The sequence below is a fragment of the Oncorhynchus gorbuscha genome, linkage group LG15 (assembly GCF_021184085.1).
Source record: "Oncorhynchus gorbuscha isolate QuinsamMale2020 ecotype Even-year linkage group LG15, OgorEven_v1.0, whole genome shotgun sequence".
NCBI classification, from domain to species: Eukaryota; Metazoa; Chordata; class Actinopteri; order Salmoniformes; family Salmonidae; genus Oncorhynchus; species Oncorhynchus gorbuscha.
Window position 1 is genome coordinate 82,071,859 of NC_060187.1, and position 13,168 is coordinate 82,085,026.

General features: G+C 46.5%; 1 protein-coding gene across 2 annotated transcripts; it reads right to left on the reverse strand.

The window, feature by feature from the left end:
• On the reverse strand, positions 1 to 7,393 carry LOC123998220 (protein S100-A1-like). Of its 2 annotated transcripts, none has more exons than XM_046303253.1 (3): positions 7,356 to 7,393; positions 606 to 767; positions 1 to 310 (listed from the first exon to the last, which is right to left on the reverse strand). In XM_046303253.1, the coding sequence occupies exons 2-3, from the start codon at positions 744 to 746 to the stop codon at positions 146 to 148; spliced, it is 306 nt and encodes a 101-aa protein (XP_046159209.1). In that variant the 5' UTR covers positions 747 to 767; positions 7,356 to 7,393; the 3' UTR covers positions 1 to 145. The 2 variants fall into 2 exon arrangements, with proteins under 2 accessions (XP_046159209.1, XP_046159208.1); XM_046303252.1 differs by lacking the exon at positions 7,356 to 7,393 and adding an exon at positions 6,629 to 6,773.
• Between the last annotated feature and the right edge of the window lie 5,775 nt (positions 7,394 to 13,168).

Genomic DNA, 13,168 nt, shown 5'->3' on the forward strand with positions numbered 1-13,168 from the left:
TGACAAACAGAGAGAGTGGGAAAGCCACTGTTTATTCACAACAGTAAGACTTCTTATAAAGTGACTTATTTGACGTATAGAGAAGCAAAATGACATATAGAAAAGCATCCATTTCTGCTTCTCTTTCTCCTTGTCCTGTCCTTCTTCACTTCTTGGCAGAAGCCTTCATGGTGTGGAGCTGGTAGATCTGTTCACAGGCGATGGAGAGGCCCACCACCAGGGAGACAAACTCCTCAAAGTTTACCTTCCCATCACCATTCTGATCCAGATTCTTCATGATCTTGTCTATGGCGGCTGGGTCCTTCTGGGACTGAGAGGGAAGGAGAGATGGAGGAGATGAAGAGAATGAGTAAGAGAGAGAGAGAGCGAGAGTGAAAGAGAGATAGATGGGAGGAGGGGAGAGAGGGGGTTAGATTGACTTTGGATACTCTTTAATAAAGTGAAAGAGAAATCAGAACAAAAGGGAAAGAGGGTGAGAACGTGTTGAGGGACAGTGAGATAAAAACAGAGAGAGAGAGAGAGAGAGAGAGAGAGAGAGCGAGAGAGCGAGAGAGCGAGAGAGCGAGAGAGCGAGAGAGCGAGAGAGAGAGAGAGATCTATGGTACCTTCAGGAAGCTGCCCAGTTCTGTCTGCATGAGTTCTTTCAGCTCCTTCTTGCTCAGTGTGTTACAGTCACCGTCCTTGTCGGCATAGCGATGGAACACCGTGATCAGGGACTGCAAGGATCTCTCCAATTGAGACGGCATGGCTGCAGAGAGCAGGATACACTGAGGAGGGGAGAGAGGGAGCGGGGAGATGGTAGGGGAGAGAGGGAGGAGGGAGATGGGAGGGGAGGGGAGAGAGGGAGGAGGGGAGATGGTAGGGGGGACAAGGCGGAAGGGGGTGTAAATTAAAGTGACAGATTAAGATTAAGACTAAGATTGAATCGTAAAGCACTGGCTCTGACACTCGCCGGATGTGGCAGGGCTTGCAAACCATTACAGACTACAAAGGGAAGCACAGTGACATGAGCCTACCTGATGAGCTAAACTGCTTCTATGCTTGCTTTGAGGCAAATAACACTGAAACATGCATGAAAGCACCAGCTGTTCTGGAAGACCGTGTGATCACGCTCTCCGCAGCCGATGTGAGTAAGACCTTTAAAAAGGTCAACCTTCACAAGGCCGCAAGGCCAGATGGATTACCAGGACGTGTACCCCGAGCATGCGCTGACCAACTGGCAAGTGTCTTCACTGATATTTTCAACCTCTCCCTGTCTGAGTCTATAATACCAACATGTTTTAAGCAGACCACCATAGTCCCTGTACCCAAGAACACTAAGGTATCCTGCCTAAATGACTACCGATCCATAGCACTCACATCTGTAGCCATGAAGTGCTTTGAAAGGCTGGTCATGGCTCACATCAACAACATTATCCCAGAAACCCCAGACCCACTCCAATTTGCATACCAGCCTAACAGATCCACAGATGATGCAATCTCTATTGCACTCAACAATGCCCTTTCCCACCTGGACAAAAGGAACACCTATGTGAGAATGCTATTCATTGACTACAGCTCAGTGTTCAACACAATAGCGAGCTCATAGCTCATCAGTAAGCTAAGGACCATGGGACTAAACACCTCCCTCTGCAACTGGATCCTGGACTTCCTGACGGGCCGCCCCCAGGTGGTAAGGGTAGGTAACAACACATCCGCCACGCTGATCCTCAACACATGGGCCCCTCAGGGGTGCATGCTCAGTCCCCTCCTGTACTCCCTGTTCACTCATGACTGCACGGCTAGGCAAGACTCCAACGCTACCATTAAGTTTGCCGATGACATAACAGTGGTAGTCCTGATCAAAGGAGACAAAGGAGATGATTGTGGACTACAGGAAAAAGAGGACCGAGCATGCCCCCATTCTCATCGACGGGGCTGTAGTGGAGCAGGTTGAGAGCTTCATGTTCCTTGGTGTCCACATCACCAACAAACTAACATGGTCCAAGTACTCCAAGATAGTCGTGAAGAGGGCATGACAAAACCTATTCCCCTTCAAGAGACTGAAAGGATTTGGCATGGGTCATCAGATCCTCAAAAGGTTCTACAGCTGCACCATCGAGAGCATCCTGACTGGTTGCATCAATGCCTGGTATGGCAACTGCTCGGCCTCCGACCGCAAGGCACTACAGAGGGTAGTGCTTACAGCCCAATACATCACTGGGGCTAAGCTTCCTGCCATTCAGGACCTCTATACCAAGCGGTGTCAGTGTAAGGGCCTAAAAATTGTCAAAGACTCCAGCCGCCCTAGATTGTTCTCTCTGCCACTGCACAGCAAACGGTACCGGAGCTCCAAGTCAAGGTCCAAGATGCTTCTAAACAGCTTCTACCCCCAAGCCATAAGACTCCTGAACATCTAATCAAATGGCAAATGGCCCCCCTTTACACATCTGCTACTCTCTGTTGTTAAAATCTATGCAAAGTCACTTTTATAAATCTTCCTACATGTACATATTACCTCAACTAACCGGTGCCTCAGCACATTGACTTTGTACCAGCACCCCCCTGTATATAGCCTCCACATTGACTCTGTACCAGCACCCCCCTGTATATAGCCTCCACATTGACTCTGTACCAGCACCCCCCTGTATATAGCCTCCACATTGACTTTGTACCAGCACCCCCCTGTATATAGCCTCCACATTGACTTTGTACCAGCACCCCCTGTATATAGCCTCCACATTGACTCTGTACCAGCACCCCCTGTATATAGCCTCCACATTGACTTTGTACCAGCACCCCCTGTATATAGCCTCCACATTGACTCTGTACCAGCACCCCCTGTATATAGCCTCCACATTGACTTTGTACCAGCACCCCCTGTATATAGCCTCCACATTGACTCTGTACCAGCACCCCCTGTATATAGCCTCCACATTGACTCTGTACCAGCACCCCCTGTATATAGCCTCCACATTGACTCTGTACCAGCACCCCCTGTATATAGCCTCCACATTGACTTTGTACCAGCACCCCCTGTATATAGCCTCCACATTGACTCTGTACCAGCACCCCCTGTATATAGCCTCCACATTGACTCTGTACCAGCACCCCCTGTATATAGCCTCCACATTGACTCTGTACCAGCACCCCCTGTATATAGCCTCCACATTGACTCTGTACCAGCACCCCCTGTATATAGCCTCCACATTGACTTTGTACCAGCACCCCCTGTATATAGCCTCCACATTGACTCTGTACCAGCACCCCCTGTATATAGCCTCCACATTGACTTTGTACCAGCACCCCCCTGTATATAGCCTCCACATTGACTCTGTACCAGCACCCCCCTGTATATAGTCTCACTATTGTTATTTTACTTGTTACTTTTATTACTTATTCTTATTTTATTTTTACCTGCATTGTTGGTTAGGGGCTTGTAAGTAAGCATTTCACTGGAAGGTCTTCCTACATCTGTTGTATTCGGCACATGTCACTAATAAAATTTGATTTGATATCAGCTGATGTAAGAAGGGTTTTCTAAATACATTTGATTTTGATTTCATTATGATAGATACTCAGTACAGTTGTTGGTGTCAAACCCTGATCTGTTTCACCTGTCCTTGTGCTTGTCTCCACCCCCCTCTAGGTGTTGGCGATCTTCCCCGTTTATCCCCTGTGTACTTATACCTGTGGTTTCTGTTTGTCTGTGCCAGTTCATCTTGTTTGTTCAAGTCAATCAGCGTTTCATGTCTCAGCTCCTGGTTTTTCCAGTCTCTCTTTTCTCGCCTTCCCGGTTTTGACCCTTGCCTGTCCTGACTCCGAGCCCACCTGCCGATCTGTACCTCTGCCCCCCTCTGGATTACTAACCTCTGCCCTACCCCGACCCTGAGCCTGCCTGCCGTCCGGTACCGTTGCCCCAGCTCTGGTTTACTGACCCCTGTCTACCCTGACCCTGAGCCTACCTGCCGTCCGGTACCGTTGCCCCAGCTCTGGTTTTCTGACCCCTGCCTGCCCTGACCCTACCTGCCGTCCGGTACCGTTGCCCCAGCTCTGGTTTACTGACCCCTGTCTACCCTGACCCTGAGCCTGCCTGCCGTCCGGTACCGTTGCCCCAGCACTGGTTTTCTGACCCCTGCCTACCCTGACCCTGCCTGCCGTCCGGTACCGTTGCCCCAGCTCTGGTTTACTGACCCCTGTCTACCCTGACCCTGCCTGCCGTCCGGTACCGTTGCCCCAGCTCTGGTTTTCTGACCCCTGCCTGCCCTGACCCTACCTGCCGTCCGGTACCGTTTTCCCAGCTCTGGTTTTCTGACCCCTGCCTGCCTGCCCTGACCATGAGCCTACCTGCCGTCCGGTACCTTTGCCCCAGCTCTGGTTTTCTGACCCCTGCCTGCCTGCCCTGACCCTACCTGCCGTCCAGTACCGTTGCCCCAGCTCTGGTTTTCTGACCCCTGCCTGCCTGCCCTGACCCTGAGCCTACCTGCTGTCCGGTACCGTTGCCCCAGCTCTGGTTTTCTGACCCCTGCCTGCCTGCCCTGACCCTGAGCCTACCTGCTGTCCGGTACCGTTGCCCCAGCTCTGGTTTTCTGACCCCTGCCTGCCTGCCCTGACCCTGAGCCTACCTAATATAATAATAATATATGCCATTTAGCAGACGCTTTTATCCAAAGCGACTTACAGTCATGTGTGCATACATTCTACGTATGGGTGGTCCCGGGGATCGAACCCACTACCCTGTTGTTACAAGCGCCATGCTCTACCAACTGAGCTACAGAAGGACCACCTGCCGTCCGGTACCGTTGCCCCAGCTCTGGTTTTCTGACCCCTGCCTGCCTGCCCTGACCCTGAGCCTACCTGCCGTCCGGTACCGTTGCCCCAGCTCTGGTTTACTGACCCCTGCCTGCCCTGTTTATTGCCTGCCCCTGTTTGCATGATCTGCATCTGTGTCTTCCCTTCATACCTGATAGATGGTACTAATATGCTGACTAATAGCAAACTATCCCTTTGAAGCAAACTAATTAACAATGCACATTCAGGGAGGATGGGAGTTGGCTTTCTTTGTCTCTGTAAGCACAGTCTGTTACTTAGTGGCATTTAAGCTGTCATCTTACACTCCTTTACACATTCCCTCTACCTCTGACTCCTCCTTTTTCTTTTGGTGCCTCCCCATTTCTTTGGGAACATCCAACATCTCCAGCTGTGTTGACTGTCCTTTAACCAAGTTTGGCCCAGGATAGGCCGTCATTGTAAATAAGAATTTGTTCTTCACTGACTTGCCTAGTTAAATAAAGGTGAAATAGCTTGACCATGTGACATATCATTATAACTACCTCATGCCTTTTGCACACAATGTATATAGACTCCCCCTTTTTTTTATTCTTCCTATTGTGTTATTGACTTGTTAATTGTTTACTCCATGTGTAACTTTGTGTTGTCTGTTCACACTGCTATGCTTTATCTTGGCCAGGTCGCAGTTGCAAATGAGAACTTGTTCTCAACTAGCCTACCTGGTTAAATAAAGGTGTTCTCAACTAGCCTACCTGGTTAAATAAAGGTGTTCTCAACTAGCCTGCATGGTTAAATAAAGGTGTTCTCAACTAGCCTACCTGGTTAAATAAAGGTGTTCTCAACTAGCCTACCTGGTTAAATAAGTGTGTTCTCAACTAGCCTACCTGGTTAAATAAAGGTGTTCTCAACTAGCCTGCCTGGTTAAATAAAGGTGTTCTCAACTAGCCTACCTGGTTAAATAAAGGTGTTCTCAACTAGCCTACCTGGTTAAATAAAGGTGTTCTCAACTAGCCTACCTGGTTAAATAAAGGTGTTCTCAACTAGCCTACCTGGTTAAATAAAGGTGTTCTCAACTAGCCTACCTGGTTAAATAAAGGTGTTCTCAACTAGCCTGCCTGGTTAAATAAAGGTGTTCTCAACTAGCCTACCTGGTTAAATAAAGGTGTTCTCAACTAGCCTACCTGGTTAAATAAAGGTGTTCTCAACTAGCCTACCTGGTTAAATAAAGGTGTTCTCAACTAGCCTACCTGGTTAAATAAAGGTGTTCTCAACTAGCCTACCTGGTTAAATAAAGGTGTTCTCAACTAGCCTACCTGGTTAAATAAAGGTGTTCTCAACTAGCCTACCTGGTTAAATAAAGGTGAAATAAAAATATATATAAAAAAATGAATAAGAAACTGTCAAAGGTGGGTATTTGGGGATGGAGAGGGGTGTGACAGGAGAGGAAAGGGTTTTGCAACAGTTCAGGGTAAAGAGATGATAATTGGTGAGTAATGCCTATAAAATGACTTGAACCTGCTGAGAAAAACTTTGTAGACCTAATAGAGTTCTAAAACAAAAACATTGCTTCAATGTTCAAAGGTTTTCCAATAAACTATGACATAATGTAATCAGTAAATAGTATGGCCCGTCATCCTGCATAGCAAACCATAGAAGAACTGATTTTTGAATCAAAGCAATCGAAGACTAATGAACATTATAGCCTACAAGTCTGCCGGACAAGACAGATCAGTAGCTAGTCACACTTGGAAACAGTTGTTACAGTTGTGTGAGACCTGTTTATTACACTAGATAACCTCCTCTGTTAAACCAAAGACACCAATAGTAATAGTAGAATAGGTGAAGAACGGTTACTTACCAAACAGAGGAGAGACGCTAACAGAACAGGGTGGGGAAGTAGGGTTCTGCTGAATATATACCAATGATGCTGAATCTACTGCGCACGAACTGTGGGAAAGATTTTATAAAGACAAAGAATTTATAGAGAACAGAACGCCTGCCTAATTGTGAGTGTTTGTAGCCTATAGTGGAGGTGTGTGTGTGTGAGAGGGAGGGAGGGAGGGAGTTAGAGTTTAGGCTTGATGTCTTTCAGTCCTCATCTTTGAATTCAACATGATAAAATAGACATGGATCACCTAGAATGTTTTCATATCGCATTAACACACTGAGAACTCAATGATCTCATTCACACAAATCTATCCCAATGATGCTGAATCTATACCAATTATGCTGAATCTATCCAATTATGCTGAATCTATCCCAATGATGCTGAATCTAATATACCAATGATGCTGAATCTATTATACCAATGATGCTGAATCTATACCAATAATGCTGAATCTATACCAATAATGCTGAATCTATACCAATAATGCTGAACACAGGCGTAGTGAGGGGTGACAAGAGTACACACTAGTATGTTTGGAAGAATAGCTCTATGGATGAAGAGGATGGGATGAAGTTTCTTGAATTAAATGCCATTTTGTCACGTACACTCCCTCTATGGTTTTCGAGGTCGCCAGTCTGGTCATCATTACGCACACCTGTCACCATCGTTAAGCGCACCAACGCCTCATCAGACTCACCTGTGCTCCATCACCTCCCTGATTACCTCCCCTATATCTGCCACTCCTCTTGGTTCCTTCCCCAGGCGTTATTGTTTCTGTTTCAGTGTTTCATGTCTGTACGCTACTCGTGTTTCTTGTTTTGTTCCTTGTGTTATTTATTATTAAAGTCACTCCCTGTACTTGCATCCCGACACCCAGCGTCCACAAGTTACACTCTGCCTCAGCACACAGTGGCCTACCACTCCCTGTGTGTTATGGAACAGTCAAGCAGATCAGTATCTACTATTTTCTAGAACAGTCAGCTTGGCAACACCATACAGAGAACAGAGAGAGAGAGAGAGATGGGAGCATAACTCTCTCATGCAGGCTGAAACATGCAGAAAAACAGGAAAAGTCACATAGGCCACTCAGGACTCAACTCCTAATGTTGGCATAGCATTGGCTTTGAGACAGTCATGAAGGCGTACATTTAACTGGCACAACCAGATAACGATAAAAAGCAACAAAATCGCATATAGATTGTTCAATCTCCAAAATGAAGATTGGTGAACTGCAATGCGCTATGCACACTTATCAGGAGTTGGCTGTACATTGGTCATGTTTGGCATCATCAGTTTAATACAGCATACAGTAGTCCTCCTGACCAGAAGAAAAAGTAATTGGCAAAGCATGTGTTCTTCTGACACCATTGTGATGGATATTCCAAGCTGATGTTCTGTTGCTCCCCGTCATTTAGTAGGTCGTCATGGTAAATAAGAATTTGTTCTTAACTGACTTCCCAAATTAAATAAAGAAAGTATATATAACATAACAGCCAGTCACTGATAGTCATGAGACTCTCCTTCTTCTGGGTCTTGTGTTACACACAGTAGTATAAGTAGCCTTTCCTGCAGTCAAATGAACAAAGGCGCCCTCTAGTGGTCTCATGGGTGAAATGTTATTAATCATTTTCATAATTTCATAATTGATCAGAAATAAATACAAATTAAAACACAGAAAGTCTGGTGTTTCAATGTCAAACGGTGTTGTTATATTTCAATCTTATATGATGTATAAAAAGTGTAATATAGGGATGGAAACTCAAAATTGAATACATTTTAACTCTATTTCTGACACAAGCCTATAACCATGTGTGTTAGGTATATACTTTTGTTTCAAAGTAGATTTGTTTAAGACCACCAAGAAACAGTCTTGACCCTGATGTATCCCAGTGCAGTAATGGGCTGCCCCTTACCTCTTTCTATATCCAGATATTATTGACCTCTTCTTCTATCTTTCTTTCATTCTGCAAAATACACATTAACTAGTCGACTGTATGTGACTGTATTACAACACTCAAGTGTTAAAGAACAAGAAACATATGTATTTAAATTCTTACTAAATTATCAGTAAACTCATTAGTAAAGGTGTCAAGCATGACAAATAGCATATCAACTTCAAAGTCATTTCAGTGCCTGGGGACATCCTGTGGATTATGTAAGAGCGTACATCCCAGCTCCTCTTGGAGTATGTGGAGGTCTGAGATTCCTCCCCACCCTCCCTGCTTCTCTTACTGGACTGGGACAGCTGGTCCTGACAGATCTCTCTGGATCTCTCCATGTGTCTGTGGTAGGAGGGGTGGGTCTGCTGGTTCTCTCTGGATCTCTCCATGTGTCTGTGGTAGGAGGGGTGGGTCTGCTGGTTCTCTCTGGATCTCTCCATGTGTCTGTGGTCGGAGGGGTGGGTCTGCTGGTTCTCTCTGGATCTCTCCATGTGTCTGTGGTAGGAGGGGTGGGTCTGCTGGTTCTCTCTGGATCTCTCCATGTGTCTGTGGTAGGAGGTGTAGGTCTGCTGGTTCTCTCTGGATCTCTCCATGTGTCTGTGGTAGGAGGGGTGGGTCTGCTGGTTCTCTCTGGATCTCTCCATGTGTCTGTGGTAGGAGGGGTGGGTCTGCTGGTTCTCTCTGGATCTCTCCATGTGTCTGTGGTAGGAGGGGTGGGTCTGCTGGTTCTCTCTGGATCTCTCCATGTGCCTGTGGCAGGAGCGGGGTCGTTCCCAAGTTAATTTACTGCATTTCCATACAGTTAGAAAACTTTCAAATGCTATTTAGAGAACAGCAAAAACAAGCAAAATGACCCCAGCCATTATCACCTTGGCTGCTGTAGGTTCATTCAGCTCAGGCGATCTACAAACACATAGTCTATTAGCTATACAATTGATTTAGTCAGAGTCAGCAGTAGCCTATAGGTCCATACTAACCTGTCATTTTTGTCATATAAAAACATATTTTTTGCTAATGTCTCCAGTCATATAAAGTGTCGTAGAATTGCATGAAATGTGTTTATAAACACAGAAAGAAAGGAGAAGAAAGGTACCTGACATAGCCTATAGCGTAGGCCTCCTCTACGCCAATACAGGGGCAGCCATGCATTGAACACTGCAGTCTTTTAACACAAACAGTGATTGAGTTGTATTATTAGTGTAATATTTGTGTTGTTGAGAAATGACCAGGCAGGAGACGGGAGTACAGTTAGTTTTTCGTTTAGTCAAAACCCCTCGTGCTCTACAGTTCCCGGCACCCCATTGCGCATGTGCATTTCCTATTAGGTGTAGTAACGTAACACTGCCGTAATGCATTACTGCTTAGTAACAGCATACTAACTAATATAAACAGATGTAGATCCCAGATACTACACTCCTCCTCCATAGTGTTTAACTCCCAGAGAACAAGGTAAATATGTTAGGTAACTACTCATGCAATATCTGAACAATGCATTCTTAAACATTTTTCAACTACTGGGTTGAAGCAGACTTTTCAGAGCCCAGCACAAATCCAGGGGATTATTCTGCCCCGAAGATGGAGTTTGTGTCCTAATAACTAACCCAGGTAATGTCCTTTTTCTTTCCTTTTATCTAGGACATATTCAAGTGTTTGTTTTACTGTCTGTTACCTCCTTAACCAGCTAAACTCACAGGTCAAGCTTTTGAGGTGCCCTTCGCTGTCGAATAGGATATCTCCGCTCCTCCTGGGCTTCCTGTGGTGGGCCAGGTTCGGGTGGAAGGTCAGGCTCTGTCTCTCCCGTACGTCCACAGTCAGGAGAATAGTCCTGGGGGTCGTGATTGTTCTTGTTCTCTCGGCATGTCTCTGCTGGGGCATTGGACCGTAGCAGATGATCCACATGAACGTTGACCTGTCGATGACCAATTTGGAATTGGTAAGTCAAAGGTCCTCTGCTTTGCAAGATCACACCTGAGTTCCACAGGCGCTTAGGGTGTCTGAAATCACGTACCATCACCCTCTCTTCCTCTTTGAATTCTCTGACAGTCTTTGAGTGTCTGTCATGAGCTTTCTTCTGCTGTAGCTGGTGCTTTGCCACAGTGCTTGACAGGTCTGGTTTCAACAATGTCAGGCGGGTACGTGGTTGGCGTTTCAGAAACAGTTCAGCTGGAATACTGTCTCAGCCTCCAGTATTTATGCTGCAGTAGTTTATGTGTCGGGGGGCTAGGGTCAGTTTGTTTATCTGGAGTACTTCTCCTGTCCTATTCGGTGTCCTGTGTAAATCTAAGTGTGCGTTCTCTAATTCTCTCCTTCTCTCTTTCTTTCTCTCACTCGGAGGACCTGAGCCCTAGGACCATGCCCCAGGACTACCTGACATGATGACTCCTTGCTGTCCCCAGTCCACCTGGCCATGCTGCTGCTCCAGTTTCAACTGGCCTGGGCCCTAGGACCATGTCCCAGGACTACCTGACATGAGGACTCCTTGCTGTCCCCAGTCCACCTGGCCATGCTCCTGCTCCAGTTTCAACTGTTCTGCCTTACTATTATTCAACCATGCTGGTCATTTATGAACATTTGAACATCTTGGCCACGTTCTGTTATAATCTCCACCCGGCACAGCCAGAAGAGGACTGGCCACCCCACATATGCTCTCTCTAATTCTCTTTCTTTCTCTCTCTCGGAGGACCTGAGCCCTAGGACCGTGCCCCAGGACTACCTGACATGATGGCTCCTTGCTGTCCCCAGTCCACCTGACTGTGCTGCTGCTCCAGTTTCAACTGTTCTGCCTTATTATTATTTGACCATGCTGGTCATTTATGAACATTTGAACATCTTGGTCATGTTCTGTTATAATCTCTACCCGGCACAGCCAGAAGAGGACTGGCCACCCCACATAGCCCGGTTCCTCTCTAGGTTTCTTCCTAGGTTTTGGCCTTTCTAGGGAGTTTTTCCTAGCCACCGTGCTTTTACACCTGCATTGTTTGCTGTTTGGGGTTTTAGGCTGGGTTTCTGTACAGCACTTTGAGATATCAGCTGATGTACGAAGGGCTATATAAATAAATTTGATTTGATTTGATTTGTGTACATTCCGTTACTGTGTGTGGGGTGTTACGGTAAGTAAACAGGAACGGGGGAAGCCTTTGGTGGACGGGCACAGACTGAACCTCGAGTCTAGTCCAGGCCTTCTTAAAGGTTTGCACGGCTCTCTCCGCTGCTCCGTTTGATGCCGGATGGTAAGGTGGTGACAGGATGTGCCTTACTCCGTTGTTCTTGAGAAACATTTCAAAATCGTTTGACGTGAACGGAGGGCCATTGTCTGATACGAGCGCCTTGACTAGTCCAAAGGATGCAAACAGATGTCTGAGAAGATTGATGGTCTTCTCAGCTGTGGTCAGTTGAGTAGGGAACACTTCCATCCACTTGGAATGGACATCGACGACAACAAGGATATGTTGCTTGTCAATTTCGGTGTAATCCACATGGATGCGTTCCCAAGGTGTAGCAGCCCAGGACCATGGATGGAGAGGTGCAACAGCAAGCTTGTTGCGAACAGCTTCACAAGGTGAGCAGTGGCCTAAATAGTGTTGAATGTCCTGATCCAGTCCAGGCCACCACAGATAACTGCGAGCGAGTGCTTTCATTCGAGTGATCCCTGGATGTCCCTCATGCAGGTCAGATAGCAGTTTCCTCTGGAAATTGTGAGGTACCACCACCCTTGATCCCCACAGAACACACCCTTCATCAGTGGACAACTGGTTTTTCTTGTCGATGAATGGACGAAGGTTATCGTCATTTACGAAGGATGGCCAACCGCCTAATGTTAAGTCCAAGACTTTGGAAAGCACTGGGTCTTTCCTTGTTTCCTCTGCTATGTCAGAAGCAGATATAGGCAGTTCATCAATGAGAGAGATCTGTAAGACTGCTCTATCATCTTCACTGTCGGAGTCACTATTGCACGGTAGTCTCGATAGTGCATCGGCATTTGCGTGATCACTGGATCATCTGTACTCAATCTCGTAGTCGTAGGCTAACAATATCAGAGCCAACGTTGCATTCGAAGTGCAGCAAGGGTTGGTATAGCTGATTTTGGTCCAAGGCTGGCCAACAGAGGCTTGTGATCTGTCAGCAGTTGGAACTTCCTTCCGTAGAGGTATTTGTGAAACTTCTTCACTCCGAATATTATGCTCAGGGCTTCCTTCTCAATTTGAGCATAATTTTTCTCACTTAGTGACAGAGTCCGTAATGTAAATGCAATAGGGTGTTCTTCACCTGATGGTAGAACATGTGAGATGACGGCTCCTACTCCGTATGGAGATGCATCACACGCGAGTCTCAGCTTCATCTCTGTGTTATAGTGGGCAAGCCACTTGCTCTTTAGCAGACGCTGTTTGCAAGTCTTGAATGCTTCTTCGCATTGTGGGGACCAATTCCACTTTGTATTGGCCTGCAGCAGTTGGTGAAGCGGATGCAACAATGTGGACAAGTTTGCCACAAACTTTCCATAATAGTTCAGGAGCCCCAAAAATGACCTCAGCTCTGAGATATTTGTGCGTGCTGGTGTGTTTACGATTGC